The sequence below is a fragment of the Leopardus geoffroyi genome, chromosome X, assembly GCF_018350155.1.
Source record: "Leopardus geoffroyi isolate Oge1 chromosome X, O.geoffroyi_Oge1_pat1.0, whole genome shotgun sequence".
NCBI lineage: Eukaryota > Metazoa > Chordata > Mammalia > Carnivora > Felidae > Leopardus > Leopardus geoffroyi.
Window position 1 is genome coordinate 102,442,538 of NC_059343.1, and position 27,966 is coordinate 102,470,503.

Sequence of the window (27,966 nt, forward strand, 5' to 3'; positions counted from 1 at the left end):
TCTCAGTTATTTCAATATTTTATTTACATAGTATCCTACAGAAACCATGAAGGTTTATTTAGTGTCACGTAGCTATAACCCGTAGAGAAACTTACTAGTAATTTCATTATGCTGAGCTTTACTGTTAAAGTTTCAGTTTGAAGGAGTGTAGTATGGATGGCCCCAAATGACATGTTAGAGAGAAGGTAACAATTGTAATTTTTCACATAAAAATTGGACAGTTTTATTTTTGTCTTCTGTAAAATACCTCAGATTAATTCAGTGAATTTAGTGTCTGTTTCCTCCTCAAACAATCATGCCTATTACTTAGATGTGAATTTGAATGTCTTCTTTGAAGCCGTGAGGCTTTCATGTATTTAGAAATGGTTAATTTCAGTGTTAAAAGGAGTATTTTTGCGTTAGCTTTTAATTGCACAAACACATGTATTTTTTTACTTGTGTCTTTTCTTAGGGGAAGGTGATAAAGTAAAATGCTTTCACTGTGGAGGAGGGCTAACTGATTGGAAGCCCAGTGAAGACCCTTGGGAACAACATGCTAAGTGGTATCCAGGGTAAGGTATTTAAATGCTTATTCAGGAACAGGCAAGTTAGACACTTTGCAGTAGGAAAATCTTGAATAACTTTTCACCTCAACTATTTTTGCCCTCACTATGGCTTGAAATTCACACCAGGTTTATAAAAATGGGGTCACCTACTTTATAGGGGAAAAAAAAGTCCTAAGCCTTCTCTGGTGACCAGAGAAAGCACTCATTGCTTGTATATTGTATCTCTGGCATTCAGATAATTCTGTTTCTAAATGCCAGATTAGGAATATATGGTTTTGTTGTTGTTGGAGGTAGGCTCTTTCATGATGGGCAGTAGAGCCCTTGCTGTCAAGGAGTTTCCTTAAGAACCCATGACATCCCCTAGCTGATTTTACTCTATCTCAGTGATTCTAACACACACAGTTGTTCACATTTGCAGATTTCTGAAATGAGGACACATCTGGAGGTGGGTCATAATTGAATTGGCAGTGGTGGTACTTAAAATAATCGTGCTTCATATAATCAATGGCATCTTAGAATGAGAGCGACATATGCTAAACGTCTCTTTTCCATCTTCTTTAAAAATCAAGTACACACGTATGTAAATGATGTGAATTTGTGGCCTGCAAAATAGTACAACGTAAAACTTCAGAGCAGTTGTTTGAAAATAAATCTTAACTTTAAAAAGCCTTAGAAGGAAAGGTTAGAAGCCTAAAGAATTCCTTCAAAATGTACAGTTGGTTAATCCTCTAAATAAAATTTAAGATTAACTGTTTGAAGAAAATTTTTTATTTATTTATTTATTTTTAAAAATTTTTTTTTTTTCAACGTTTATTTATTTTTGGGACAGAGAGAGACAGAGCATGAACGGGGGAGGGGCAGAGAGAGAGGGAGACACAGAATCGGAAACAGGCTCCAGGCTCTGAGCCATCAGCCCAGAGCCTGATGCGGGGCTCGAACTCACGGACTGCGAGATCGTGACCTGGCTGAAGTCGGATGCTTAACCGACTGCGCCACCCAGGCACCCCTGAAGAAAATTTTTTAAATGTTAAGGTGATAATTTAATAGGTGATATTTTTTGCCTCACTAAGATTAACAAAGTAGCATAACAAAGGGAACACATTTTTTGACCTTAAAATGACAGTTGGTAGGGAATTGAATAACATTTTATTTTGCCACTTCTTAGAAATACCAAAAAGCAAGTTAATGGAATTAAGATAATGGAGATTATATCTTTACTTCTACCTTACTAATTTATCAGCTACCAAAGTTTAACCTTCTTTTAATTGTTTAGGTGTAAATATCTGTTAGAAGAGAAGGGACAAGACTATGTAACCAATATTCATTTAACCCATTCACTTGAGGACTCTATGGTAAGTCACGTATTGTAGAATATATATTTTTAAATATGTAATTTCTTTTGCAATGATTTCTTGGTGTAAAATTCACAGTATAGTATTTTAAATTAATAGTGTATGGTGAGCTTTAAAGGGGAGATCTTGAAGAATGGCTTGTTATTCTTACTCTGAAGCCGATTTGTGAAAAGAGACTCCCTGTGAGCTGATTGAACTATCACTGTAAGCAGAACTGGGCTTTAAGAACTAAAATACTTAATCCCTCAGCTTTCTGAAATTAGACTTTTGTGTAATGTGTTTTATACTCATAAATAGTTTTAAACTTTTCATAGATGATATTTTAAGTCTCAAAAATGTGTCTAAATTGATGGTGCGGCCTGGGGTGGCCAAGGTATTGGCACCACGAGGGAACAGCCGTGGACTAGAACAGGGGGCTAGAGTTGCCGTTATGGCTCCACCATGAACTCTGTTGCCTCCATCAAGTTGTTTAATCTCCTTGAGTCTCAGCTTCTTGTCTGTAAAGTGAATGGATTGGGTTAAATGATCTTTTAACTTCTAGCTTCATCAGTTTATGCCTCTTGTGAACATTGGAATAAAGCCAATTTATAAATTCATGATTAATGTAACTTTTCAAATTGAGGTAATTGCCTCTACCAAAAAGAATTCTAACTTAAAATCCGTATTTCTGTTTTAGGTAAGAACTGCTGAAAAAATGCCATCATTAACCAAAAGAATTGGTAAATATGCCTATTAAATATACTTTTAATTTCATTACTGATTTATTTTTTTAGTGTTTATTTTTGAGAGAGAGAGCGAGCGAGAGTGAGTGGGGGGAGGGGGGAGAGAGGGAGACACAGAATTCGAAGCAGGCTCCAGGCTCTAAGCATCTATGCAGAGCTCGATCGACGCAGGGCTTGAACTCATGAACCTCAAGATCATGACATGAGCTAAACTCGGACACTTAACCGACTGAGCCACCCAGGAGCCCCATCATTGCCAATTTATTATAGTTGTTATTTATAGGTTGGAAATACAAGCTTATTCTTTCAAGGTAATCAGGGTGTGTTTATTTGAGATGACATTGCTATGAATTAAGAATTAGTGAAGTGCCTGTAAATTTAAGTCAGATGTTTAACTATTAAGAACATTCATGTGATTAATATAACAGTATATTAATTATACTGGAAAATTAAAAATTATACTAAACCATAAGTTATGTAATTATATATTTTGTTACATTAATCATACTAAAAAATTAAAAATAAAATAAGACTTTAAAAAAGAATATTCACATGGAAGTTGGACAGTTAGCTTTTCCTATTTCAGGAGAAGCAGCTATAGGCTGTCCATTGCCATTTCTGTTAAAATTGCGAAAGGAAGAGTTAAGTGTATTTTTGTCCCTGGTGCTTCTTCAGTTAGCCAGGATCATGAATCCAGTGCTCTGCTAATGTGCCATCACCACGATCGGCCCTACCTGCTTCCTTATCCCATGCCATCTTTCTGCCTTCCCCAGTTTCTTCACAGAGGGGCATGGTTCGGTTTATCTCCTGTTACCTTATAGAGAGGTAGAGGTTTTTATCTCAGAGATTATTTACTCATCATAAGCATGTTTGAAAACCAGAAAAATACTATGTTAAGAAAATATGATATTGTTATCCCCACTTTTCAGATGAAGAACAGAGTCAAGGAGGTTAAGTGTCTTGCCCACAGTTACCTTACAAATCGTCAGTGGAACTAGGACTCTAAACGAGGTCTTCTGAAACCTACATCACACTGTAGATCTCATTCTCAACTTAGGCATCATGTTTACATCAAATAGTAGAAAGTTTATTGAGAATGCCTGCTGATTCCCCACTCCTTATAGCATCATCTGTTTAGTATCCTAAGGGTTACAAGGCAAGAGAAAACTATATATACTCATGAATATGCTTAAGAAAGAGAGCCATTTTGATAATGTTTGATACAGGTTTTGTAATGAGCATATAAAATACAGTTTAAGAAATCATTTATTCCAGCCTGTATTTTTCAGATTATCCAGAAACAAAGATTCTATAGTATTTCTTGATAATAATCACCTTTACGATGCATACTGTGTTTTTTATGACTAAATGAGACTCTTGCTCTGGTTTAGGGTTAATGTTTTTAAATAGAAATGTAATTCATATAGCAAAAATTTCACCCTTATAAACTGTACACTTTAGTGGTTTTTAGTATATTCACAAGGTTGTGGAACCATCACAACCTATTTAATTGCTGCAGGACATTATCGTAACCCCCAAAAGAAACCCTATACCCATTAGCAGTCACTCTCCATTGCTGCCCCTTCACCCTCAAACCCAAACAACTACTAATTTATTTCCATCTCTCTGGATTTACCTATTCTGGACATTTCATATGAATGGAATCATAATATATGGCTTTGAGGTTCATCCACATTTTGGTACTCCTATATGAGTACTTCATTCTTTTTTTATGGTGGAAAAATATTCCTTGGTATGGATAATACCATGAATGTTTACCCATTCATCGGTTGGTAGACATTTGGGTTTCCACTCCTTGGCTTTTAAGAATGATGCTGATGCTGCTATGAACATCTGTGTGCAAATTTCTGTGTAGAAATAGGTTTTGAATTCTCTTGAGTATATATTTAGGGATGGAATTGCTGGGTCATGTAGTAACTCTACATTTAACCTTTTGATAAATGGCCAGTTTTCCAAGGTGGCTGCACCATTTTACATTCCCGCTGGCAGTGCATAAGGGTTCTGGTTTATTTCTCCACATCCTTGTTAATGCTTGTTATTGTATGTTCTTTTATTACAGCCATCCTAGTGGGTTTGTGAAGTGGTATCTTATTGTGCTTTTGATTTGCATCTCCCTGATGGCTAATGATGTTGGGAATCCTTTCATGTGCTTATTGGCCAATTGTAGGTCTTCTTTGAAGAAATGTCTGTTCATTGCCTTTGTCCATTTTTTCAGTTGTCGTATTTATCTTTCTGTTACTGAGTTGTAAGAGTTCTTTACATATTCTAGTTTGTTATATGTAAGCCCCCTGTCAGATATATGATTTGCAAATATTTTCTCTCATTCTGTGGGTTATCTTTTCACTTTCTAGCTGGTGTCCTTTGAAGCATATACGTTTTTAATTGTGATGAAATCCAGTTGATCTCTTTTTGTTGCTTATGCTTTTATAGTGTTAAATGTAAGAAACCATTGCCTAATCCAAGGTCATCTATGTTTTCTTTTAAGAATTTTATGGTTTTAGGGGCATCTGGGGGGTTCAGTGGGTTAAAAAAAGTCTGACTTCAGCTCATGTCATGATTTCATGGTCTGTGGGTTTGAGCCCCGCATCGGGCTCTGTGCTGACAGCTCAGAGCCTGGAGCCTGCTTCAGATTCTGTGTCTCCCTTTCTCTCTGCCCCTTCCTGCTCGTGTTGTCTGTCTGTCTGTCTGTCTCTCTCTCTCTCAAAAATAAACATTAAAAAACTTTTTATTAAAAAATAAGAATTTTATGGTTTTAGCTCTTACATTCAGGTCTTTGATCCATTTTGAGTTAATTTTTATATATGTGTAAGGTAGGGGTCCTTTTAATTGTTTCTCATATCCTGTTGTCTCTGCCTTTAGTTTTAAGCAAGGTGACCTTGAGATACCTACAGGATATCCAAGTACATGGATATTAAAACCTGGAACTCTCACCTAAATAAGAGTAAAATTGTGGTAGGGGGAAGCATCCAGAGAGATCATTAAAAAGGGTGCATCGATGAGGGAAGCGGAAGGTGAGCAGAAGGAGCCAACAAAACAAGCTGAAAAAAACAAAACAAAACGCGGACAGTAGAACCAGGAAAGAGCGCTGTCCAGCTGATCTCTGGACATCTCCACTTAAAATCTCAAAAGCAGCTCAAATTCCGCATTTCTAAAAACCACCCTGACTGAATCCAGTCCTGCTCTCCGCCCCCCCAAGTTGGTTAATAGTTCCACAGTTCACAGAGTTGCCCAGTAATTTGAGTCATTTTAAGCTCTTTGCTTTCCTTAATCCCTCTACATTTAATTAACCACCAGGTCTGATGAATTCAACCTTTTTAATATTGTCTAAAATCCACTGATTCTGCCCTAGTTTCTGCCCTGATTTCTCATCCAGATGCGTTAGTATTCTCATAAATGGTCTTTTGTCTGCATTATAACCTCCCAACAGAATTTTTCTTTATCAAACAGAAATCTTAAGTTACTTTCTTACTTCTTTTGTTACTTACCATATAATAGTTCTTATGGTCAAATCCTTTTCCAGTTTTTCTTTTTAAAAAACATTTATTGAGGGGTGCCTGGGTGGCTCAGTTGGTGAAGCAGCCGGAGTCTTGATTTCGGCTCGGATCATAATCTCACAGTTCATGGGTTCGAGCCCCACCTAGGGCTCTGTGCTGACAATGCAGAGCCTGCTTGGGATTCTCTATCTCCCTCTCTCTCTGCCCCTCCCCTGCTCGCTTGCACACATGCTCACTCTCAATATAAATAAACTTAAAAAATTTAAAAATTAAAAACATTTATTGAAGTATAATCTGCATACAATAAAATGCATAAAATAGACCAATCTGAAGTATTCAACTCAGTGAATTTTAATATGCATTTATGTGTAGTCATCAGCCAAATCAAGATAATAAAACATTTCCACCATGCCCGAAACTCATTCAGGCCCCTTCCCAATCAGTATCTACCCCCAAGTTACGTTCTGACTTCTATTACCATAGGTTAGATTTGAACATCTTACAAATGTAATCATACAGTGTATTCCTTTGTTACTAGTTCATCATTATGATGACGTTTTGTTCATCTTATCTGTGAGATTCGTCCATATTGTCTGTGGCAGTGGTTTGTTTTTCCTTCTTGCTGTGTAGTATTGGAATATACCACAATTTACTTATCCATTCACCTGATGATAGACATTTGAGTTGTTTCCAGTTTGAGGCTGTTTTAAATGACACTGCTGTGAATATTCTTGTGGATGTCTTTGGTGGACCTTTGTACTTATTTTTAATACTCAAGAGTAGAATTGATGGATCAGAGGGTGTAAGTCTCTCTTTTTTTTTTTTTTTTTTTTTTTGGCAGTTCCCTATATAACCTGTATTTTACTTTGAGTACCATTAAAGCGAATTTCTGTTCATTTTGTTGCCTTATCTAGTTCACCCCCCTTGGCTACAGAAACTAAGTCTCAGAGATAGGAAACTCACATTCAAAGTCACAGACTGGGACTTCCCCGTATTCCCCACAATTTTTCCAAAATAATTGCTAGTGACAAGGGAAAGACATCCACTCTTTAAGTACTTAGGTTAGTTGTTAATGAGTACAGCTGATTTGATAAAGTTCTGATTTTCAAAGCACTTAACTTTTTCTTCTCAGTTTTACCTAATTGTTCACTGTTTCTTTAGTCTTTAAATCACCTAATCTCAATTCATAGTGCTACAAAATACATACTGCATTTTCAATTATAACATTCTGAAAGATTCTTCAGTGCTTAAATATTTTAAAATCTACTTCCCAAAGTAGCTTTGATTTGCTGGTTAGCATTTTGGGTTTTTTTGGTTTTTTTGAGGAGCGGGGCTTTGCTTGCTGCTTATATGTTTCTTTTTAACTATACTTTGCTGTTGAGTTGTGCTAATGAAAATAATTATTTAAATTCCACGTTCCTTTTTCTCACCAATTTTTATTTCAGATGATGCCATCTTCCAAGATCCTATGGTACAGCAAGCTATACGAATGGGATTCAATTTCAGGGACATTAAGAAAGTAATGGAAGAAAAAATTCAGACATCTGGGAGCAACTATAAATCACTTGAGATTCTGGTTACAGACCTAGTGAGTGCTCAGAAAGACAATACACAGGATGAACCAAGCCAGACCTCATTGCAGAAAGGTATGCGTGACTGTTTTTAAAAAGCAAGAAACACCTAACAGCACTTCCTTATGGCCAGCATCTTACATGACTTTGTGGCCCATTCATTTTTTTCCTTCTCACATCCCCCTTAGGATAAACATTTTTAAAGACTTTTTGACAATAAAAAATTCAAAAATACCCAAAAGTGGAGAAAGCCATATAATGAACCCTGACATACCCATCGATCAGATTCAATAATTGTCAACAGTTTTCCAATCTTGTTTGATTTCTTCCCCAACTTTTTTTGTTATGTATTTCAAAGAAAATTCCAGGCATCCCATACACCATTTACCTGTAAATAATATATATCTAACAGATGAGGATTTTTTTAACATAATCTTAATACCATGTGTTAAGCAGTAACTTAAACTGTGCTCAGGTTAGGCTTGTAGATGGCTGCCTTCTCTGTGTGTCCTCACATGGCCGAGAAAGAGCACTCTGGTCTCTCTTCCTCTTATAGATACACTGAGTCCATGGGAAGTCTGGCTGGCTCAGTCAGTAGAGCATGTGACTCTTCATCTCCAAGTTGTGAGTTTGAGCCCCAGGTTGGGCATAGAGTTTACTTTAAGAATAAATACATACAGCGGCACCTGGGCAGATCAGTCAGTTAAGCATCTAACTCTTGATTTCAGCTCAGGTCATGATCTCATGATTTGTGAGACCGAGCTGTGTCTTGGGATTCTCTCTCTCCCACCCTTTTCTGCCCCTACACTGTTTGTGCGCTCTCACTCTCTCTCTCTCAAAATATATGAATAAAACTTAAACAAATACATAGAAAGAAAGGAAGGAAAGAAGGAGAGAGAAAGCAAACTGATTCCATGAGGGGGTCCCACCCTTATGACCTCATCTAAATGTAATTACCTCCCGAAGGGCCACTCTGAGTACCATCACGTTGGGAGTTTGGGGCTTCAAAATACGAATTTTGGGGAGATACATTATTCCATAACATACTGTTACCCCATTTAAAAAATTACCAGTACTTCTATAATATCATCTGAAAATCAGTTGGTTTTAATTTTCCCCCTTGTCTTAAAACATTTTTAACAGTTGATTTCTTCTAATCGGGATCCAAGTAAGAGCCACTGATTTATTCATTTTAAGTGTGGGGGCACCTGGGTGACTCAGTTGATTAAATGCCCGACTCTTGATTTTGGTTCAGATAATGAACTCATGGTTCATGAGATCGAGCCCTGCTGACAGCATGGAGCCTACTTGGGATTCCCTCTCGTGTGCTGTCTCTTGCGCACTCTTTCAAAATAAATACTTAAAAAAAATTTTAGAGTGTGGGTTTGTGTTTTAGTTTAGATAAAGAACAAGAAAGGCTTTTATTGGGGCGCCTGGGTGGCTCAGTCGGTTAAGCGTCCAGCTTCGGCTCAGGTCATGATCTCGCAGTTCATGAGTTTGAGCCCCGCGTCAGGCTCTGTGCTGACAGCTTGGAGCCTGGAACCTGCTTCGGGTTCCGTGTCTCCCCCTGTCTCTGCCCCTCCCATGCTCATGCTCTGTCTCTCTGTATCTCTCAATAATGAGTAAATGTTGAAAATAAATTTTTTAAAAAAGGCTTTTATCACTGTGTATAGAATCTGTAAGTTTTGTAGTTGAAATGGATTTTGAATGTTCTGCAACTTTTCATGTGGTGTGAACATATAAAAGTGCTATATTACTAAATAGAGCTTGAATGAGTGGCACTCTAACACTGTAAATCATATATTGGGGCGCCTGGGTGGCTCAGTCAGTTAAGCATCTGACTTTGGCTCAGGTCATGATCTCACTGTTTGTGGGTTCAAGCCCCACATCGGGCTCTGAGCTGTCAGCTGGAGCCTACTTTAGATTCTGTCTCCCTCTCTCTGTCCCTCCCCAACTCACACTCTGTTTCTCACAAGTCAATAAAAACATTAATTAAAGTAGGCTCCACACCCATCATGGGGCTTAGACTCAAGAACCCTGACATCAAGAGTCACATTGTCTACCAACTGAGCCAGCCAGGCATCCCTAGAAAGTGTATTAAATAATGTGCAAGAGAATCATATGAACTCCCTTTAGGAAAAAAAAAAATTAAAAATACAGGTTCCTTCTTTAAGGATGATAGCTACTCTAATGTTTGACAGCAACATTGAAGGTTAAAAGGTTTCAAATTGTGAATACATTTTGGGTACTGAGTTACGTTGTGATCATCACTGGTCTCTGAGGGGTGCCTGGGTGGCTCAGTTGGCTGAGTGTCCGACTCTTGATCCCAGGGTCGTGGGATCAAGCCCCGCATTGGGCTCTTCGCTGAGTGTGGAGCCTACTTGGGACTATCTCTCTCCCTCTAAAAAATAAAAAAATAATAATAATCTTTGTTCTCTGAGCTCTTAACCACCTCTTCCAAAGGTTGAAAATTCTCCCAGTGCTAATAAACCTTAAAGTTTACTAATTTTTTTTTTTTTTACATTAATGACCCTTTTAGGGTGCCTGGCTGACTTAGTTGGAAGAACATGTAACTCTTGATCTCAGAGTTCTGAGTTCAAGCCCCATTTTGGGTGTGGAGCTTACTTTAAAAAATAGACCCTTTTGATCTTTAAGTTATTTCAAATGCTTCTAAAACATTATTCAGATAATTACCTCAGTCAAAAACCAGTATGATTTTAATGGCTTTTAAAATTAGATCAGTTGATATAAAACATGCAGCAGAAAGCTTACCACCCTTTTCCTAACGATGCGTTTATTTAAAACCTGTAATAGCTCCACTTGTCTTGGAGATGGTAAAATGGACCACTGACTCAGTCATCTTTCTACTGCAATAGAAATTCAAGTGATTGTATCATTTTTCCTTGCGTCTTAACCATAACTCAAGTTTGACAGTTGAAGTGTTAGCTTTTACACCTGAAGGCATTGAATGCAACAGAATGAGTTAGTGGGGTGTAGTAGTGGGGGGCAGGGACAGAGTGCACTGGGGAGTGTCTGTTTTCTAGCCGGCAGGAGGCCTTGGCGGCTCCTCTAATCACTGAGACCACAGCAAGCTAGGATGGTGTGGGAAGCAGGGTCTGAGCAAAGGGCAGCTCTCAGAGGCAGGAATTGACCTCTCCTTAGTCTCACTAAATTGCGAGGCAGGGTCACTGATACAGGCTGTCTTCTCACACTAGGGCTGCTGCATATTCCTCTTCTCAAAGGCTGAGGAGGAAAGACTGGCGCTAGGAATCTTTATACAAAATAGAAGGCAGGTCTAATTGAAGTCGAGCAGGTGGAAGTTATTAGAAAACTACACTGTATTGCTTACCGAGAAATCCTGCATCCAGTGCTAGCTTTTATCCCAATGGCTGTGTGACAGAGAATGTCCTAGTAAATGGTCTTCTAAAAATAGTACCAAATAGTATCTTTCATTCTTTCTTTTTCAAGATTACATAGTGTGCTATAAAGCCCTTTACTTCTAAAGTGCTTATTTTAACCTTTATGTATGTATTACTGTATATAAAAATCAACTACCATACATATTTCTTATCAACCTGTCCACATGGATCTGCTCTGATAGTAACATGAGTAACATCAATTTATTCTAGAAATGGGTTTTTTTAAGTTTTTATTTTTTTTTTCTAAGTAATCTCTCTACCCAGCATGGGGCTCAAACTGCCAACCCCGAAATCAAGAGTTGCTCCACCGACTCAGTCAGCCAGGTGCCCCATATTCTAGAAAGTTTTAAATAACGTAGTAAAAATATTAGCAAATACCATCCAAAGTTATCTAGGTCTTGCCTTCATAGTTCACGTGCCAGGAACCTCCTGACCTAGAAGAAAGCCTTGTAGAAAGTTGAAGGGGAAAGGCACGAAGTGAAGGATGTAGAATCCGATAGTTGCCTTAAGGCTTGAATGAACTATAATTTTCAGAGGTAAACTATTGGTCTGAGGGGGTAAAACCATCTAAGTGGCTGTACATAAGGCCAAAACGAGGTAGAGAAGGTTGATGATAACAGTGGTTGGTAGGCCTCACATTTCATTCTCCTGTGGTCTGTAAAATGGAATCACAAACCATCAGAGCCAGAATGAACCTGAAAGATCATATAATAACTTTCATCGCTTCAGTGAGAAAACTGAAGCTAGTTATGCTGTTGCCCAGCGTCATTCAGATAGCTGGGAATAAAACTCAGGTTTCCTTATTTTTTTAAGAGAGAGAGCGAGGGGTACTGAGGATCTGAAGTGGGCTCTGTGCTGACAGCAGAGAGCCCTATGCGGGCTCTGACTTGTGAACCCAGAGGTCAGGTCATGACCTGAGCCAGAGTCTGCCGCTTAGCTGACTGAGCCACCCAGGCGCCCCCAGCGTTCCTTAAAAAAATTTTTTATGGAGCACTTGGGTGGCTTAGTTAAGCCTCCAACTTTTGCTTTCGGCTAAAGTCATGATCTCACAGTCAATAGATCGAGCCCCACGTCACACTTGGTGAGGAGTACAGAACCTGCTTGAGATCCTCTCTCTCTCTCTCTCTCTTTCTGCCCATCCCCCACTTGTGCTCATGTACTCCCCTCTAAATAAATAAACTTAAAAAAGTTTAAGGTTTTAAGTATACAGTTCAATAGTGTTGAGTACATTGACATTGTGCACCCACTCTCCATAGCTCTTCTTATCTACACAACCGAAACTCTGTCCCCGTTAAACACCTCCCCATCCCTTCTCACCCTTAAATCCATCTTGTGAACTCCTTCCCAGCTCCACTGAGAGGTCATTCTTTCAGGCTTACCCCCATACCCAGAGTAGCGTTCTGAAGCTCCCTCTTCTCGATTTTACCTGCTATTAGAGCATTTGTAACATTGTTTTCTGTCCTGCCCATTAGACTAAGCTTTTTGAGGACAGGCACTTGATCTTATCTCTGATGCATTCTATGTTTGAGCATAGGTTTGATTATGCCCTCTAGGTTGCTTTTTAAGAAGAAAGAGATTTAAAAAAAGAAGAAGGAGAAAGAGATTAAATAATACTTTCCCTCCACCCCTAGTCAGGCATACCTCTCCAAAGCGCAAATTTCCTCCTATCTCTCTCCTCCTGGCTCCCAGCGTCCTCAGGAACAAGTCCAAACTCCTTTACATGGGTGGCCAAATCTTTCTTTTTAATGTTTATTTATTTTGAGAGAGAGAGCATGAGCAGGGGATGGGCAGAGAGAGAGAGAGAGAGAGAAAGAGAGAGAATCCCAGGCAGGGTCTGCACGGTCAGCACAGTCTGATACGAGGCTCGAACTCCAGAACTGTGAGGTCATGACCTGAGTCGAGGTCAAGAGTTGGACGCCTAACCAACTGAGCGGCCCAGGCGCGCCATGGGTTTCCAAATCTCCATGACTGGGCCCCTGTTAACCTTCTATAGCCTCTTGTCATGCTGTTTCCCTGTGACTCTCTTCCCAAGCCTTACCCGTGTACTTGCACATCTGGTTCCGTCCCTCCTCCTGGAGCCAGCTTATGCCATTTCCCCTGCCTAGACACTCTTCTCCCACCGCCTCCATCCCCCAGAGCCTTCTCTCTCTCTCCTTCCTAGTTAACTCCTCATCCTTTAGGACCCAGTTTAAGTATCATTTCCTCCAGGAGGCCTTCTATTTATGTGTGTGTGCACACACTCCAGCACACGCTCGCACCTTTCCTGTGTTCTTGATAACACATTGTAATTGCCTTTATCCTTACGCTCTCTTATAATTTCCTGTCTACTTGTGTTTCTTGTCTATGAACGATTAGGGGCCTGGGGTCTAGATATGTTAATTATTGTATCTCTAGTCCCTAGAACCTAGTTAAGTGTTGAGTAAATACTTATTGAACGAAACTCAACCACTGTTTCCCAGACTTGTTTTCAAAATAGTATTCCCCAGCATGTTAAAAGGAATGTGGTGACAAAGGAGCTCTGTACTTAAATAGGGACATGCATTGTGATTTTCTAAGAGGGACATATACTGTGTTGTACTGTCCTGTACTTCATAGCAGTGGTTCCCAATCGCCAGTGTGTGCAAGCCCAGAAATTGTTGCTGTATAAAACCGTATCTGTTTCTTTTTGCATACTTTAATTTCAGAACAAAATAAAAAATAAAACCAACCCTAGAAATTTTAGATTTAGTGAATGGAGCCTAGCAATCTAGTGTTTAAAAATGCCCTGGGGCGCCTGGGTGGCTCAGTCAGCTAAGTGTCAGACTCTTGATTTCTGCTCAGGTCATAATTTCACGGTTCATTGGGATGGAGCCCCACGTCTGGCTCTGCGCTGATGGCACGGGGCCCGCTTGGGATTCTCTCTCCCTCCCTCCCTCTCTGCTCTTCCCTGCTCAAGCTTTCTCTCTCTTTCAAAATAGAAGAAACATTTTTTAAAAATGCCCCAGGTGATTCTCATGGGAGGCCAGATTTGGAAACCACACGTATACAAAGATTACAAAGATTGTTAAAATACGTAATGCCTTTGGAATAGTGTCTAGCACATAGTAATAAGTACTGTATTATTGTTAACTGCTGCCATCATTGAGGTTGTGGTCATTACAGTTACTACGGCCACAAAACACATTTTTGTAACATATTTAACATTTCACAAAACCTAGTTTGGGAAAAGCTGAATTAAGCAAGTACCTTAGTGCCACCTGTGTGCTGATGTCACCCAGATCTCTGTCTCTAGCCCTGACTTCAGACCTCCAAACATGGCTGGCCAGTGACATTTTATGTACGGATGCCCTGCAGACATCTCAAAAATAACTTGAAAAATGCCAAGCCAGTACCTCCTTCTAGATTTCCTTTTGGCATTCCCATCCCCTTGCCAGCCACACTAGAAGTCTTACAATCAACCCGTTTCATATTTTTTCTCCCCCCCCCCCCCCCCCAGCCATCTAGTCAATCACCAAATCCTCCTAGTCTCACTTCAGAAGTGTCCCTCAGACCCATCCATCCGCTTCCGCTTCCGGGGTGAGCCGTAGCCTTTCCATGTGTCCCTTCTTTTACTTCACCCTCGCTTCTCTGCCAGGCAAGTCGCTGGCCGTGTGTAAATGTCACTCTTCCACATCACCCAGGTCCCCACCGCGCAGCCACCAGCCCAGGAAGCCCTCCCCTGTGCATCTGAACAGAAGAACTTGGCCTCTCATCTTGTCCCAGAGTCCTTTATACATAGTTTATTATAGCACTTCTCACTCTGTACTTTGTGCTTCCCTGCACAGCCTCCGCTCCCATCCTTCTCTCCCCCTGGCACACCAGCTACTCAGGAACAGGTGTCCCACGTGAGTCTTCCTGTCTCCCAGCACCTGATTGGTGCCTGGCACGTAGTAGGGGTTCACGTTGTTTCAGTCAATGTCGGCAGCTAAGGAAGTCTAAAATTAACCCATTTCTTTTCTCTTTGTGCAGAGATTAGTGCCGAAGAGCAGCTAAGGCTCCTGCAAGAGGAGAAGCTTTGCAAAATCTGTATGGATAGAAATATTGCTGTGGTTTTTATTCCTTGTGGACATCTGGTCACTTGTAAACAATGTGCTGAAGCAGTTGACAAATGTCCCATGTGCTACACAATCATTACTTTCAAGCAAAAAATTTTTATGTCTTAATCTAACTCTACAGTTAGGCGCATTATGTTCTTCTCATTACCCTGATTGAGTGTGTGATGTGAACCGACTTTAAGTAATCAGCATTGAATGCCATTAACATTTGCTACCAAGTAGACAAAATGTAAAGTACGCTGCTCTAGTTTGTAATCTAAAATATGAATTTCTGGATTGGATTTGGGGGAGATATTAGCTATGTTATATATCTTATTTTTTTTTACTGTTATTTAATTGAAAGCTAGGCTAAGCATCATATTGTAACTGACTGCAGTGTGTATTTGTAGTACACTAACTTGGTTTCTAAGTGTAAGTGAATTAATCAACTGAATTTCTCATTCTTTTCATATAGGCTTAACAAATGGAGCATTCTGTGTAAACGTGGAGATTAATCTCCCCAATCACATAATTTGTTTTGTGTGAAAAAGGAATGAACTGTTCCACACTGGTGGAAAGATAGAGATTATTTTTAGACGTTTGTCTTTGTGTTTTAGGATTCTGTCCATTCTCTTTTAAAATTACACACACGTGCTTGGGTGGGTGATTTTAAAAAATGATTTTGCCATTGTCAAAAGGGTATTTAAGGATAGAATAGCACGTAGCCAACACGTACTGACATGGAAAGATGTCAGAGCTACATTAAGTGTCAAAGGAAGTGGCAAAACACTATGTATAGAATGAGCCAGATGAAAGTGTGTGTGTTTTTGTATTTGTATAGAACAAAAGATTTGAAAAGATGATGCATCAAATTGTTAATTGTGGTTTCTCTTGATGGGAAGGGGTGGGTCCCGGGGGGGGGGGGGGGGTGGTTTGCAGGGGCCTTTCACTTTCTTTTTTTTTTTTTTTTTTTTTTTTTTTTTTCATTTTGTTCTGTTTGAATTTTTTATAAGTATGTATTACTTTTGTAATCAGAATTTTTAGAAAGTATTTTACTGATTTAAAGGCTTAGGCATGTTCAAACGCCTGCAAAACTACTTATTGCTCAGCTTTAGTTTTTCTAATCCAGGAAGGCAGAGCAGTTAACCTTTTTGGTGCCAATGTGAAATTTAAATGTCTTTATGTTTTTTCCTGCTTTGTGGATGAAAAATATTTCTGAGTGGTAGTTTTCTGACAGGTAGACCATGTCTTCTTCTCTTGTTTCAAAATAAATATTCCTGACTTTGTAAAATGAAATATAAAATATGTCTCAGATCTTCCAATTAATTAGTAAGGATTCAGCCTTAATCCTTGCTAGTTTAAGCCTGCCTAAGTCACTTTACTAAAAGATCTTTGTTAACCCAGTATTTTAAACATCTGTCAGCTTATGTAGGAAAAAGTAGACGCATGTTTGTACGCTGCTTGTAGTTAGAGTGACAGCTTTCTTGTTGAGGTTCCCATATCGTCTTGTATCTTAAAGTTTCATGTGCGTTTTTACTGTTAGGATAATTAAGATGTATATAGGACAAAATGTCAAGTCTTGACCTAATTGTTTTCTTTTCTTGATTAGTAATAGTAGTGGATACTTCTGAAATGTTCTCTCAAGATCCTTAAAATCTCTTGGAAATTGTAAAATATTGACAGGAAAGCGAGAATACTTGCTTCAATCTTAAAATAAAACTTGAATAGGAGTCAATATAGATAAAAAATGGAAGTTTATCAGTGCTTCCTAGAACACCCGGGGTTTTCTTAATAGGATTCTTAAACTGACCTGTCACAGAGGTGAGTGAGGCATTTTACTGCAGAGAAACATTTGAGAGTGAAATTTCAAAGTTCTGTTTTCATTGTATATTCTAAGAGAAAGAGTACCGTCATGTTCTCCTAACCTCTGTCGATGACAATTTTCAGTGATACTCATTTAAGGCATTGCGAATTTCAGTGAGAACTTTTTAAATTAAATACTGACTGCCCTGTTCTTGTTCTGTTGTGTAAGTTCCCACTTCTTTACCTTCTGCACATCCTCTCAGGTGTAGTTATATACTCATTAAGTTAAATTTTACATATGTAGTCTAAGCTTGGGATTTAAATTATAAGGGGAGAAAAGTGTTAACGTGTTTTAAATGCATTTTCCAGAACGTGTCAGCTCCGAGGCAGGTAGTTAGTTCAATCTAGTTGTTGGCCAAGGACTGAATTGTTTTAACATAAGGCTTTTCCTGTTCCGGGAGCCTCAGTTCATTTAAAACTCTTCTTTTTAAAACTTGTATGTTTAGAGTTAAGAAAGACCTTTTTTTTCTCCCCGTGAGCTGTGAAATGTAATGCATGAAGCTGATGTGGCTAACAAGTTTATTTTAAGAATTGTTTAGAAATGCTGTTGCTTCAGACCCTGAAATCACTCCACACTCCAACTTCTAATCAAATTTTTTTAAAGACTTACCGATGTTTGTGTTCTCACTATAAAAAGCACTGGACCCTTTCCATCCGGTTGTGCAAAAAAAAGGATTACTTGCAAGGTCACAAATACACCCAGATCCAAATCTGTGCCTCCCCTTTCCCAAAATAGGTCTCCATATCTACATGTAGACGTTCCTTTTCTGTTCTAGAGTCCACGCTAAAGATTAAGAAGTCACCACCTATTTTACTACATTTCAGTCACGTGAGGAGTCAAGTTGTTCCGTAATAAGTAGTTCTCTTTATTCGTAATAATTTGGTGTGCTGATCAAATCCTTGTTTCAATTTTTGAAAAATGGGTTTAATGTTTATAAAGTAAACTCCCAGTTTCTTAATTAACGGTTTTGTATTGCCTTCACTGCTAAATTTGGATTTTTTGGGTTTGTTTGCCCTTTTGACTAGGGGCTGAGGTGGGGTAGGGTGGGTGTAATGGGTGTGTATAATATGATTTGGCCCTGCATGTTATGATCTTGTTTTTGTTGTTACATTATTTAAATCTTGGTGGTTCTGTTCCCATTTTCATTCTAGTGGATAAAATTGGAATTTTGAACTCTCTGAATGGAGACTGCCATCACGCCATTCGTTGCATGTGTGGGACTCCTTAGGCCCAAATCATCGATTTGTGTCCTGATTACCCAGGTGCTGAATAGGAGGGGGAAGGGGTGGAGGAACGGGAGAGCTAGGGTAGGCTTTTCATTTCCCCTAGAGAAATAAGAAAACGAGAGGGGGTATTTGACAGAGGTAGTTATTTTTAGCCAACTCTGCTGTAAAAAGAGCTGGGCGCTGGGGTGGCTCAGGCAGTTAAGTGTCTGACTTTCAGTTTCGGCTCAGGTCATGATCTCACGGTTTGTGGGTTCGAGCCCCGCATCGGGCTCTCCGCTGACCGTGTGGAACCCTGCTTGGGATTCTCTGTCTCCCCCTCTCCCTGCCCCTTCCCTGCTTGCATTCTCTTCTGTCTCTCAAAAATAAATGAACATTTTTTTTTTAAAGATTAAAAAGAGAGAGCTATTTCTTCACCTATCTTACAAAATTATGAGAGTTCAGGGGAGACTGTGTATGTAAAATACCTACTACAAATGTTAATTCCCTTCCTAGCACACCCTCGCCCGTCATGGGTTTGCCTTGACTCTGGAAATTTGGGCCACCACTTAGATGATAACTCTTTCAGTGACTCTTAACTCCTCTTTTTTGGTGTTTCTCATAGTTAAGATGTAAATTATAATAAATAGGTCAAGTCCTTAAAAATATTTAAGTTCCTTTTTTAAAAAATTTGAAAAAACTATTCTTATCAAATTCAGGTGAGCTTTCTTAATAGAAACAACTGGCTTATTCCCACTTTCCCAATCAGTTTCAGTTTGACTCTTGTACACTTAGCACAATGTGAAGTTCATTAGCGGCCTAATAGAATCATAGAGGGTCAGAGCTAGAAGTGACCTTAGAGAGTATCTGATTCATCCCCCTCATTTCACAGGTGAGGCAGCTGAGGCTCAAAAGTGAAGTGATTTACTCAAAGCTGTATAGCTAATTAGTGGCAGCCCAGACTGGGACATAGTTTGAAGGTGAAAAACTTCAAGTTACCTCTCCTGGGAGGTCTCAGATGTTTATTTTTTCAACTCTTCTTTCTTCTATACCGTAGCTTTCACTACATATTAAATGACACTTTATGACTAATACCATAGGACAATCTTAAATACATATATCTTCAAATTGTACAATACTACATTAATGTTTTGGGTGGTAAGATTCTATTTTGATGACTAATGTTTGCAGATATGCATATAGTTTTTTTTGGCATTTACTACATTCTTATTGTGTATCATTAATGTAACATTTAAGATTATATAAGTATATTTTGTCATTTTCTCTATGCTTAGTAACAAATTTGCATTTTCAATTTGCTGTAATAAAGGCTTTAATGTAATTTTTATTAGAAGATTTTGCATTTTTTTCATTACTGTTATATTTTATCTAATCTGACAGAATGACAGGTTCTTATGTCATTGTATTAGTGTTGTGAATAATCATGTGAAATGTTTTGAGATAGAGTGCTATATTTGTGAATATAATTTTATGGCTTTTTTCATTTAGTAGAAACCTTTCCATCAGTATGGAAAACTAAGAAAATTGCTTTCCACTGTATAATCTGGCAGTCATTCATAGATGAAAGCTTATTTTTCTGTGAATAAAACTTATTCAATAAAGCACTATTCTTTAAAATGGTACCATATTACTTTGTATTTATTTTACTTTCTCAGAAAAGCTGAAATAGCCTTCTTAAAAATAGGCAAATGAAACCCAACTATAATATATATTTTCTGCCATTGGACCAGGCATTAAGGTACACATCAAGTCATGGCATGTTAAAACAGACATCTGTTTTCATATTAATTTGTAGAATTCTGTCTGTGCATGAAAAGCACAGTTTTGAAGATGTATAAAAACATGAACTATAGTAACACCCCCTCTCCACAAAGATTGGCCTGTTTGTCCCAAGGGAATAATATAGTCACCATAACAAATCTCGAAAACAAACCATTTAAATGCAGTCTACCTTTCTTCATACGTGTCAACTATACTCTCAGTGAATATTGATAAAGATGTGAATTTTCAAAGCTTTCTCTTACAGTTCAAGCCCCAAAGAAGACACCAAAAACAAAATTTTTAAAAAAGCTTTCTCTTACAGAAATTTTCAAACTTACACAAAAATAGAAAGGAAAGCAGAGCTAATCCCATGGCACTCCTCATTCGGCCTCAATAAATATCAACACTTTGCCCATCTCGTTTCATCTGGGATTCCCCCATCCCCCATCCTTGGTTCACTTGCATATTCTAGAACAAATCCTAGCTGTTGTGTCATTTCTCCTGTAATTAGAACATTTTTTACAAGCACTGAATTTTTAACTGCCCGCTATTGCTAAATTTTAATGGACATCTCCACAAGAATTAAAGGCAACTTTATTCCCCCTTTCCCCTCTTTGAAAATTAGTGTAAATAAACCCCTCAGAACTAATACTTAAAAATACTTAAAGGGGTGCCTGGATGGCTCTGATTGAGCAACCGGTTCTTGATTTTGGCCCAGGTCGTGGTCCCAGGGTTGTGGAATCGAGCCCCGTTTCATGCTCCATCCTGAGCGGGGAGCCCGCTTAGATTCTCTCTCTCCCTCTGCCCTTCTCCCCCTATGCTTGTGCGCGCTCTCTCTCCCTCCAAACATAAAATAAAAATACTTAAAAGCTATGTTCTTGGGGCACCTGGCTGGCTCAGTCAGTAGAACCTGTGACTCTTGATCTCGGGGTTGTAAGTTCAAGCCCCACATTGGGTGTAGAGATTACTTCAAAATCTTAAAAAAAACAAACCCAAAACTATGTCCTCACTATATCATTTGTAGTTTGCTTATAGATGATAGAATAAATGTGGTACTTACTAAAAGTTAGTTGGCTAGGGGCACCTGGCTGGCTCAGTCGGTAGAGCATGCGGCTCTTGATTTGAGGTCATGAGTTTAAGCCTCACATTGGGCACAGAGTTTAATACAAAGAAATTGTATATATATATATATATATATATATATATATATATATATATATATATATAAAATGCGGTTAGTAGGCTAACTGCATGGTATATGGATGGCTTGTTGTGAAAGTGTGGTCCAGGGATCAGCATCTGCGTCAGCTAGGAGCTTGTTAGAAATGCAGATGTGTGGGCCCCATCTCAAACCTCCTGAATCAGAAATTCTGGGGCTTGACCTAGCTTTCGGTGTTTTAACAGGCCCTCTAGGTGGTTCTGATGCAGGCTAAAGTTTGGAAATCACTGGGCTATCATAAGGGGTCCGAATCCAGAAAGAATTAAATGGCTGAAACCTGTAAATCAAATTGGTCCAGCCCTCTACAAATGACTGTCCTCCTCACCTTTCTTTTCCTTCTAACTTAGTGCTGATCCAGTCCTGTATTTTCTCCTGTTAGCAAAACGCGGCACAAAATACATCCTGAAAGTCCCTTCTGATTCTACTTTTCAACAAAACTTTCTTGCATACAGTACTCTTTGAATTTTATGAGTATAAATCTTCAGCCCTTTCACTGCTAAATTCAGAATAGCCCCACGCTGCCCGTGCCGTTAAACTATCCTCCAATCAAGCCGTGGAAGAGTTAAAGATTCGAAGACCCACTCGACACACTCGTAAGCACTTAGTGTGACAGCAATCACTTGAAATGGTACAGAACAGACCCGCACTTCTAGAAAGATCCAAAGTTTCAATGAAATGTGAACAGTTACTCTGCGATGAAGTCGGAAGCCTCTCTAATGTTAATAACTAGCAGTTCTGAATTCTTTTTTCCTCTAGTGGCGTCAAGCCTTTCGAGTTGAAGAAATCCACACTCATAGGTCACTATTGGTCTCTTTAACTGTAACCAAAATTAAAGTCTTCAGGCTAGATGAAAGTCGGTGGTTTTCTGTTCTATTCCTGTGAACCGCTAATTTGCTTATAACAAATACATAAATAAACTGGACATCTGGCTTCTATAGGTTTGGTCTGCTCAGAGGTGTTTTTTTCCCCCGATCTTATCCTGGTTAATTTGAGATTTCCAAGACGTTGTATGCAGCATAATTAATGATGACAGCATAAAAACTCTTTTGCCTGGGCCTATACTTGTTAACTTTGGCTTATGAATAAATATTGGAAGGATACTGGTTCAAAACAAATAAGGAATAAAAATCTAAGAGAAACCAGACTCTGATCATTGTTTTCCCCATTCAAAGTTTCCCAAAGGAGTTTAAATTTGAAAAAACAAAACAAAACACAGCTAGAGTATACTCAATTGAGGTTAATAGTATTTAAACAATGATCTCTCTCCAAAATCTAAGTTTCGTTTCAATAAACTTTATTGAATATTGAATATTGAATAACAAACTTTATTCAATATTCGAAAGATATATTTTCCAGTGGTCTCCCCTTACTCAGTTTCCCTTTCCACGGTTTCAGTCACCTGTGGTCAACTGTGGTCTGGAAACAGATGACTCTCTTTCCGACGAATCATCAGAAGGTCAGTAACGCTACGTCACAATGCCTACGTCATTCCCCTCGCTTCGTCTCACCACATAGGCATTTTATCACCTTCCATCACAAGAAGCAGGGCGAGCACAGTACAAGATGTTTTGAGTGGGGAAGAAAAGATGTTTTGAGAGAGACTCCATTCACATAACTTCCATTACAGTCTTGTTATCATTGTTCTTTATTATTAATCTCTTACTGTGCCTAAATTATAAATTACACTTGATCATAGGTATGTAGGTGTAGGAAAAAACAGTATATTTAGGGTTGGGTACTATCCGCAGTTTCAAGCATCAAGGACCTCGGAACGTATCCCACGCGGATAAGGGGGGACTGCTGCACATACAAAATTACGGACGTCCATTCGTTACATAAAGTTTTGCCAGTTACTTTTCTTTAAGTCTGTGCACTGCATTTCTTTAACTTTATTCCATTGCCAGGTACGAGGGATTTCTTTTTAATTCCATTAGCTTATATAAGGGGCTTTGCGTTTTTGGCTAAAGCATCAAAAATGTATTTTCTCATTAAATATTGGAATTTTGTTTGGCAGCGATTAGGCTCTGCTTCTGCCAGATTTCTGACAGTTGTATTGAGGAGCGAAGAACATATAAGTATGTTCATGAACACTTACTGATGTTTCAGAGGAACTTAAATTACTTTTTTTCCAGAGGAACTTCTTTTCAAAACAAAAGAGCCTAATTCTTCCCCATAAAATTAATCTGAATTGGAGAAGAACTTACGAAAAATCATCTCGTTTTTTGTTACATAGACATTGTGCATAGATTTCCTAGTAGAAATTTAACAAAGGCCTGTGTGAATCATTAAGAGAATGACCTAACTCATCTGGAAAAACCTGTTTTTCTTTCATCTAGGTTTTTTGTTTGTTTGTTTGTTTGTCATTTGATTATGTTATGTGATCTATAAGAATTAAGTTATGCTAAGCCTGGGTTATAAAGCAAGATTTGGTTAGGTATATAATAATAGGTAAATATTATTTACATGTAGGTAATACATATATGTAAATAATATGTAAAATAAAATGTAACAAAAAGATTAATACATGAGGGATAATAATCCCTCTCCACCTACCTCAGAAGATTGTTGCAAGGATCGTATGAGTAAACGTACATGAAAGAGCTTCAAAAAGTAGAAACCCTCTCTGTAGGCCCAAGGAATCATCCCTCTAATTAGAGTTTACTGGACTAATTGTGGGTTCGTTTTACACAAAATGAAACACTTCTGGACCAGTATCTGATTAATCAGGGATATCCAGTGATGAAATTCACTTGTAAAGTTTCGTGGTCATTTCCATGACTCTCAAAAACATTTGTATACATTATCTCAATGTCTTCCACTCTCGACACGGTTACTCCTTGTGTTTAAATCAGAAATATATGGGTAATGGCACTGAGATAATTGGAGAAATTGGTGCTGTGTTACCATTGTGGAAATTGTATTCATAAACCCTGCCAATCAAGTGGCTCTCTAACACATCTACTCAGGCAGTCAGGTCAACTCTATTTTCTAACATGTGAAAATAAGAATGTATAAAACAGATTAAATTTAGGGACAATAAAATAATTGGTATGGTATTCTTGCACTATGGCACTGTGTCTGTCATTCATTATAGTCCTAGCATCTCTGTAATTTACAGCTAAGGAACCCCAGACATAAAGGTTATGTGACTCACCTAAATCATATGGTGATTCACCAGTCAAGCTGTTCTTCTAGGCACTGAGAATGTTTTTAGCTAATTTTTGGCATGAATTAGCTAAATTGGCTGCCTCACTGTCTGAACTTAGAGGATATATGTCCAAATCCAGGCTCAGTTTTCGATGGCAAGACCTGGCTGGCCATATGATACCAAACCAGAAAACCACATAGAAGTAATAAATAGGTCTATGTAGTCCTTAGCAGCTACTCGACTAGAATTGCAAAATTTAAAGTAACTTTAAAAAAAAACAAAATTTGTTTCTTTAAAAAAAATTTTTTTTAATTTTGTTAATGTTAATTTATTTTTGAGAGAGAGAGACAGAGTGCGAGCAGGCAGGGTCAGAGAGAGAGGGAGACACAGAATCCGAAGCAGGCTCCGGGCCCTGAGCTGTCAGCACAGAGCCTGACGTGGGGCTCAAACTCACGAACCGTGAGCTCATGACCTGAGCCAAAGTCGGACGCTTAACCCACTGAGCCACCCAGCCGCCCCCCAAAAGATTTTTGAAACTAAGCTCTACCCCTAATGTGGGGCTTTAACTCACGAGCCCGAGATCAAGAGTAGCATGCTCTACTGACTGAACCAGCCGGGTGCCCCCAAATGTATGTTTCTGATCTCAAAACTTTGGAAGTGAGAAAGAGAACTTTTCACTACATTGCCAAGGCAAACCTTGGAGGTCAGGAACCATGTCTTCCTAATCACTGTGTTCGAAATGACTAGCATGCTGTCTAGTCCATTAATAAGCACTGAGTTAATTTTTTTGAGTGAAGGAATGGATGAAGAAATTAATAAAGGAACCGATTGGGAAAACCTCATTTAAAAGTTGTGCATTGACAAATATAATACAATCCAGAATTCATACTGATTTTCTACAAATGTCATTCCTTCTTTTTATTTTTTTTTTTTTTAATTTTTTTTTTTCAACGTTTATTTTATTTTTGGGACAGAGAGAGACAGAGCATGAACGGGGGAGGGGCAGAGAGAGAGGGAGACACAGAATCGGAAACAGGCTCCAGGCTCTGAGCCATCAGCCCAGAGCCCGACGCGGGGCTCGAACTCACGGACCGCGAGATCGTGACCTGGCTGAAGTCGGACGCTTAACCGACTGCGCCACCCAGGCGCCCCTCATTCCTTCTTTTTAAAGTTTATTTATGTATTTTGACAGAGAAAGAAAGCGTGAGTGGGGGAGGGGCAGAGGGAGGGAGACAGAGAAACCCAAGCAGGCTCTGCCCCGCCCGTCAGCCAGCCGGAGGCGGGGCCCAAACTCTCAAGCCTCGAGATCGTGACTTGAGCCAAAGTCAGACGCTTAACCAACTGAGCCACCCAGGCGCCCCAAATTTCATTCCTTTTTGTGAACAAATATTAAACACCTACCGGGTGCCAGAGGCTAGGGGATCCATTCTGTCATAGAGCACCGAAGGGCAAAGGAACCGTATCTAATGCGAACTGTTTGGGGGAGGGTCTCAGGGAAAGTGTTCTGAAGGCGGGACCCTTGAAATAGGCAAGGAGGTGGAGAAAGGGAGTTCTGCCTAGGAGAGAAGCGTGTGCAGAGCCCAGAATCAAGAAAGTCTGACCTGTCTGAAGAACTACAAATGGGGGTTTTGAATGAGAGGTTTGAGGCCACTGACTGCAAATTCTCAAGGGCGCTTCATGGGCACTAGGGGTCCTGGGGGACACATTTAGGATATATTTCGTGTCTCCTCCTACAGATGAGACCGATTCAAGCTGGTATGATGGGCTTTGAATTTCTGAGCAGGAAACATGTTTGTTATTTTCTTTTTAATGTTTATTTTTGAGAGAGAGAGTGCGAGTGGGGGCGGGGCAGAGGGAGAGAGGGAGACACAGAATCTGAAGCAGGCCCCGGGCTCCCACCTGTCCGCACAGAGCCCCACGCGGGGCTCGAACCCACGGACCACGAGATCATGAGCTGAGCCAAAGTGGGATGCTTAACCGACTGAGCCACCCAGGTGCCCTGCCCCTGTTCCTTATTTTCTGAAGCAGGTTTTGTGAGGTGTGTTGGGGGATAAGGGAAAAGATATTCATTCACCAGGCAGCCATCACCTGTACGAGGCTTTTGCTGGGGCTGAATGGAATATATGAGTCTCACACAGGCACCTTTTTATTTGAAATATATATTCAAATTAAGCCACCTTGTTTCATGAGTTAGCTGAAACCTTGTGTCACTTCATTGCTGGCCTCTACCAGTGTCTCTTAATCCTGTGAAATCATGCCAACAGTGTGCATTGTTCGCAGTGTACCCAGAAATTCTGGGAGGTAGTGATAGGAGAAAATAAGACCGAGGCATGGCCCTCCTGGAGTTTACAGTCTTGTTAGCAAAAAGAGATTTGCATTCATCATTCACAAGATATTCCCCCATTCCAAACATAATAAATACATGGGCCACTGGCAAACGCGGTGTTGTTTAACTCGAAATACCCAAGGAGCAAAAAAGTGTAAATACAGGGGCACCTGGGTGGCTGAGTCAGTTGAGCACCTGACTTCGGCTCAGCTCATGATCTCACAGTTCCTGGGTTCCAGCCCCGCATCGGGCTCTGTGCTGTCGTTGCAGAGCCTGCTTGGGATTCTCGCTCTCTCCTCTCTCTGATCCAACCCTACTCGAGCTTTCTCTCTCTCAAAATGAATAAACAAACAAACACGAAGAGCATGGGGCGCCTGGGTGGCTCAGTCGGTTAAGCGTCCGACTTCGGCCCAGGTCATGATCTCGCGGTTCATGAGTTCAAGACCCACGTCCGGCTCTGTGCTGACAGCTCAGAGCTTGGAGCCTGCTCTGGACTCAGTGTCTCCCTCTCTCTCTGTCCCTCCCCCGCTTGCACTCTCTCTCTCTCTCAAAATAAACAAATACTGAAAAAAAAACTTTTGTTAACGTTTATTTTTGAGACAGAGAGAGACAGAGCATGAATGGGAGAGGGTCAGAGAGAGAGGGAGACACAGAATCGGAAGCAGGCTCCAGGCTCTGAGCTGTCAGCACAGAGCCCCACGCGGGGCTCGAACTCAAGGGCCGTGAGATCATGACCTGAGCCGAAGTCGGCCACTCAACCGACTGAGCCACCCAGGCACTCCTGAAAAAGATTTTTAAAAAAGAGTGTAAATACAGTGTGACAACATTGCTAGATCATGTGGTATAGCCTATCACTACAACAGGAACACGGAAGGCTAAATGAGGGTGTGAACCAATAATTAGAGTGGGTTTCATGAAAGTGGTGTGACCAGAGCTAACAGATCTAAGATTATTGATACTAAAACTTTATGACTGTATGTGACATATTTGTTGCTTTGTTTTGTTTTGTTCTGTATGCAAGGTTAATGACGGAGGACAAAAGGACCCACTTGGGCTGTTAAGCTCTGTAGGCTTATCTGTGTGTTCTGGCAGGTATCTTAGAGGGGATTTTAATGTATCTCCATACATTCCATTGAATAATAACTCTTCAAACAGCCTTCTGTCTTAAAAGGAATTCAGCCGCCCTTGCTTCCGAACAAAAAAAACAGAAGCCCACGTTCGCTCAAAGCACCGCTCTAGCGTCCCCTTT

The 27,966-nt window shown here is 39.6% G+C and overlaps 1 protein-coding gene across 3 annotated transcripts in view; it reads left to right on the top strand.

Moving 5' to 3' along the window:
* The window catches only part of LOC123595379 (X-linked inhibitor of apoptosis), a 49,631-nt gene extending 29,746 nt beyond the window's left edge, over positions 1-19,885 (top strand). For all 3 annotated transcript variants that reach the window (XM_045473046.1, XM_045473044.1, XM_045473045.1), the window contains 5 exons: positions 452-551; positions 1,819-1,897; positions 2,574-2,616; positions 7,580-7,780; positions 15,112-19,885. In XM_045473046.1, the coding sequence (XP_045329002.1) occupies positions 452-551; positions 1,819-1,897; positions 2,574-2,616; positions 7,580-7,780; positions 15,112-15,305 (617 nt within the window). In that variant the 3' untranslated portion in view covers positions 15,306-19,885. The remainder of the gene's footprint in view (positions 1-451; positions 552-1,818; positions 1,898-2,573; positions 2,617-7,579; positions 7,781-15,111) is intronic.
* Positions 19,886-27,966: the final 8,081 nt, after the last annotated feature.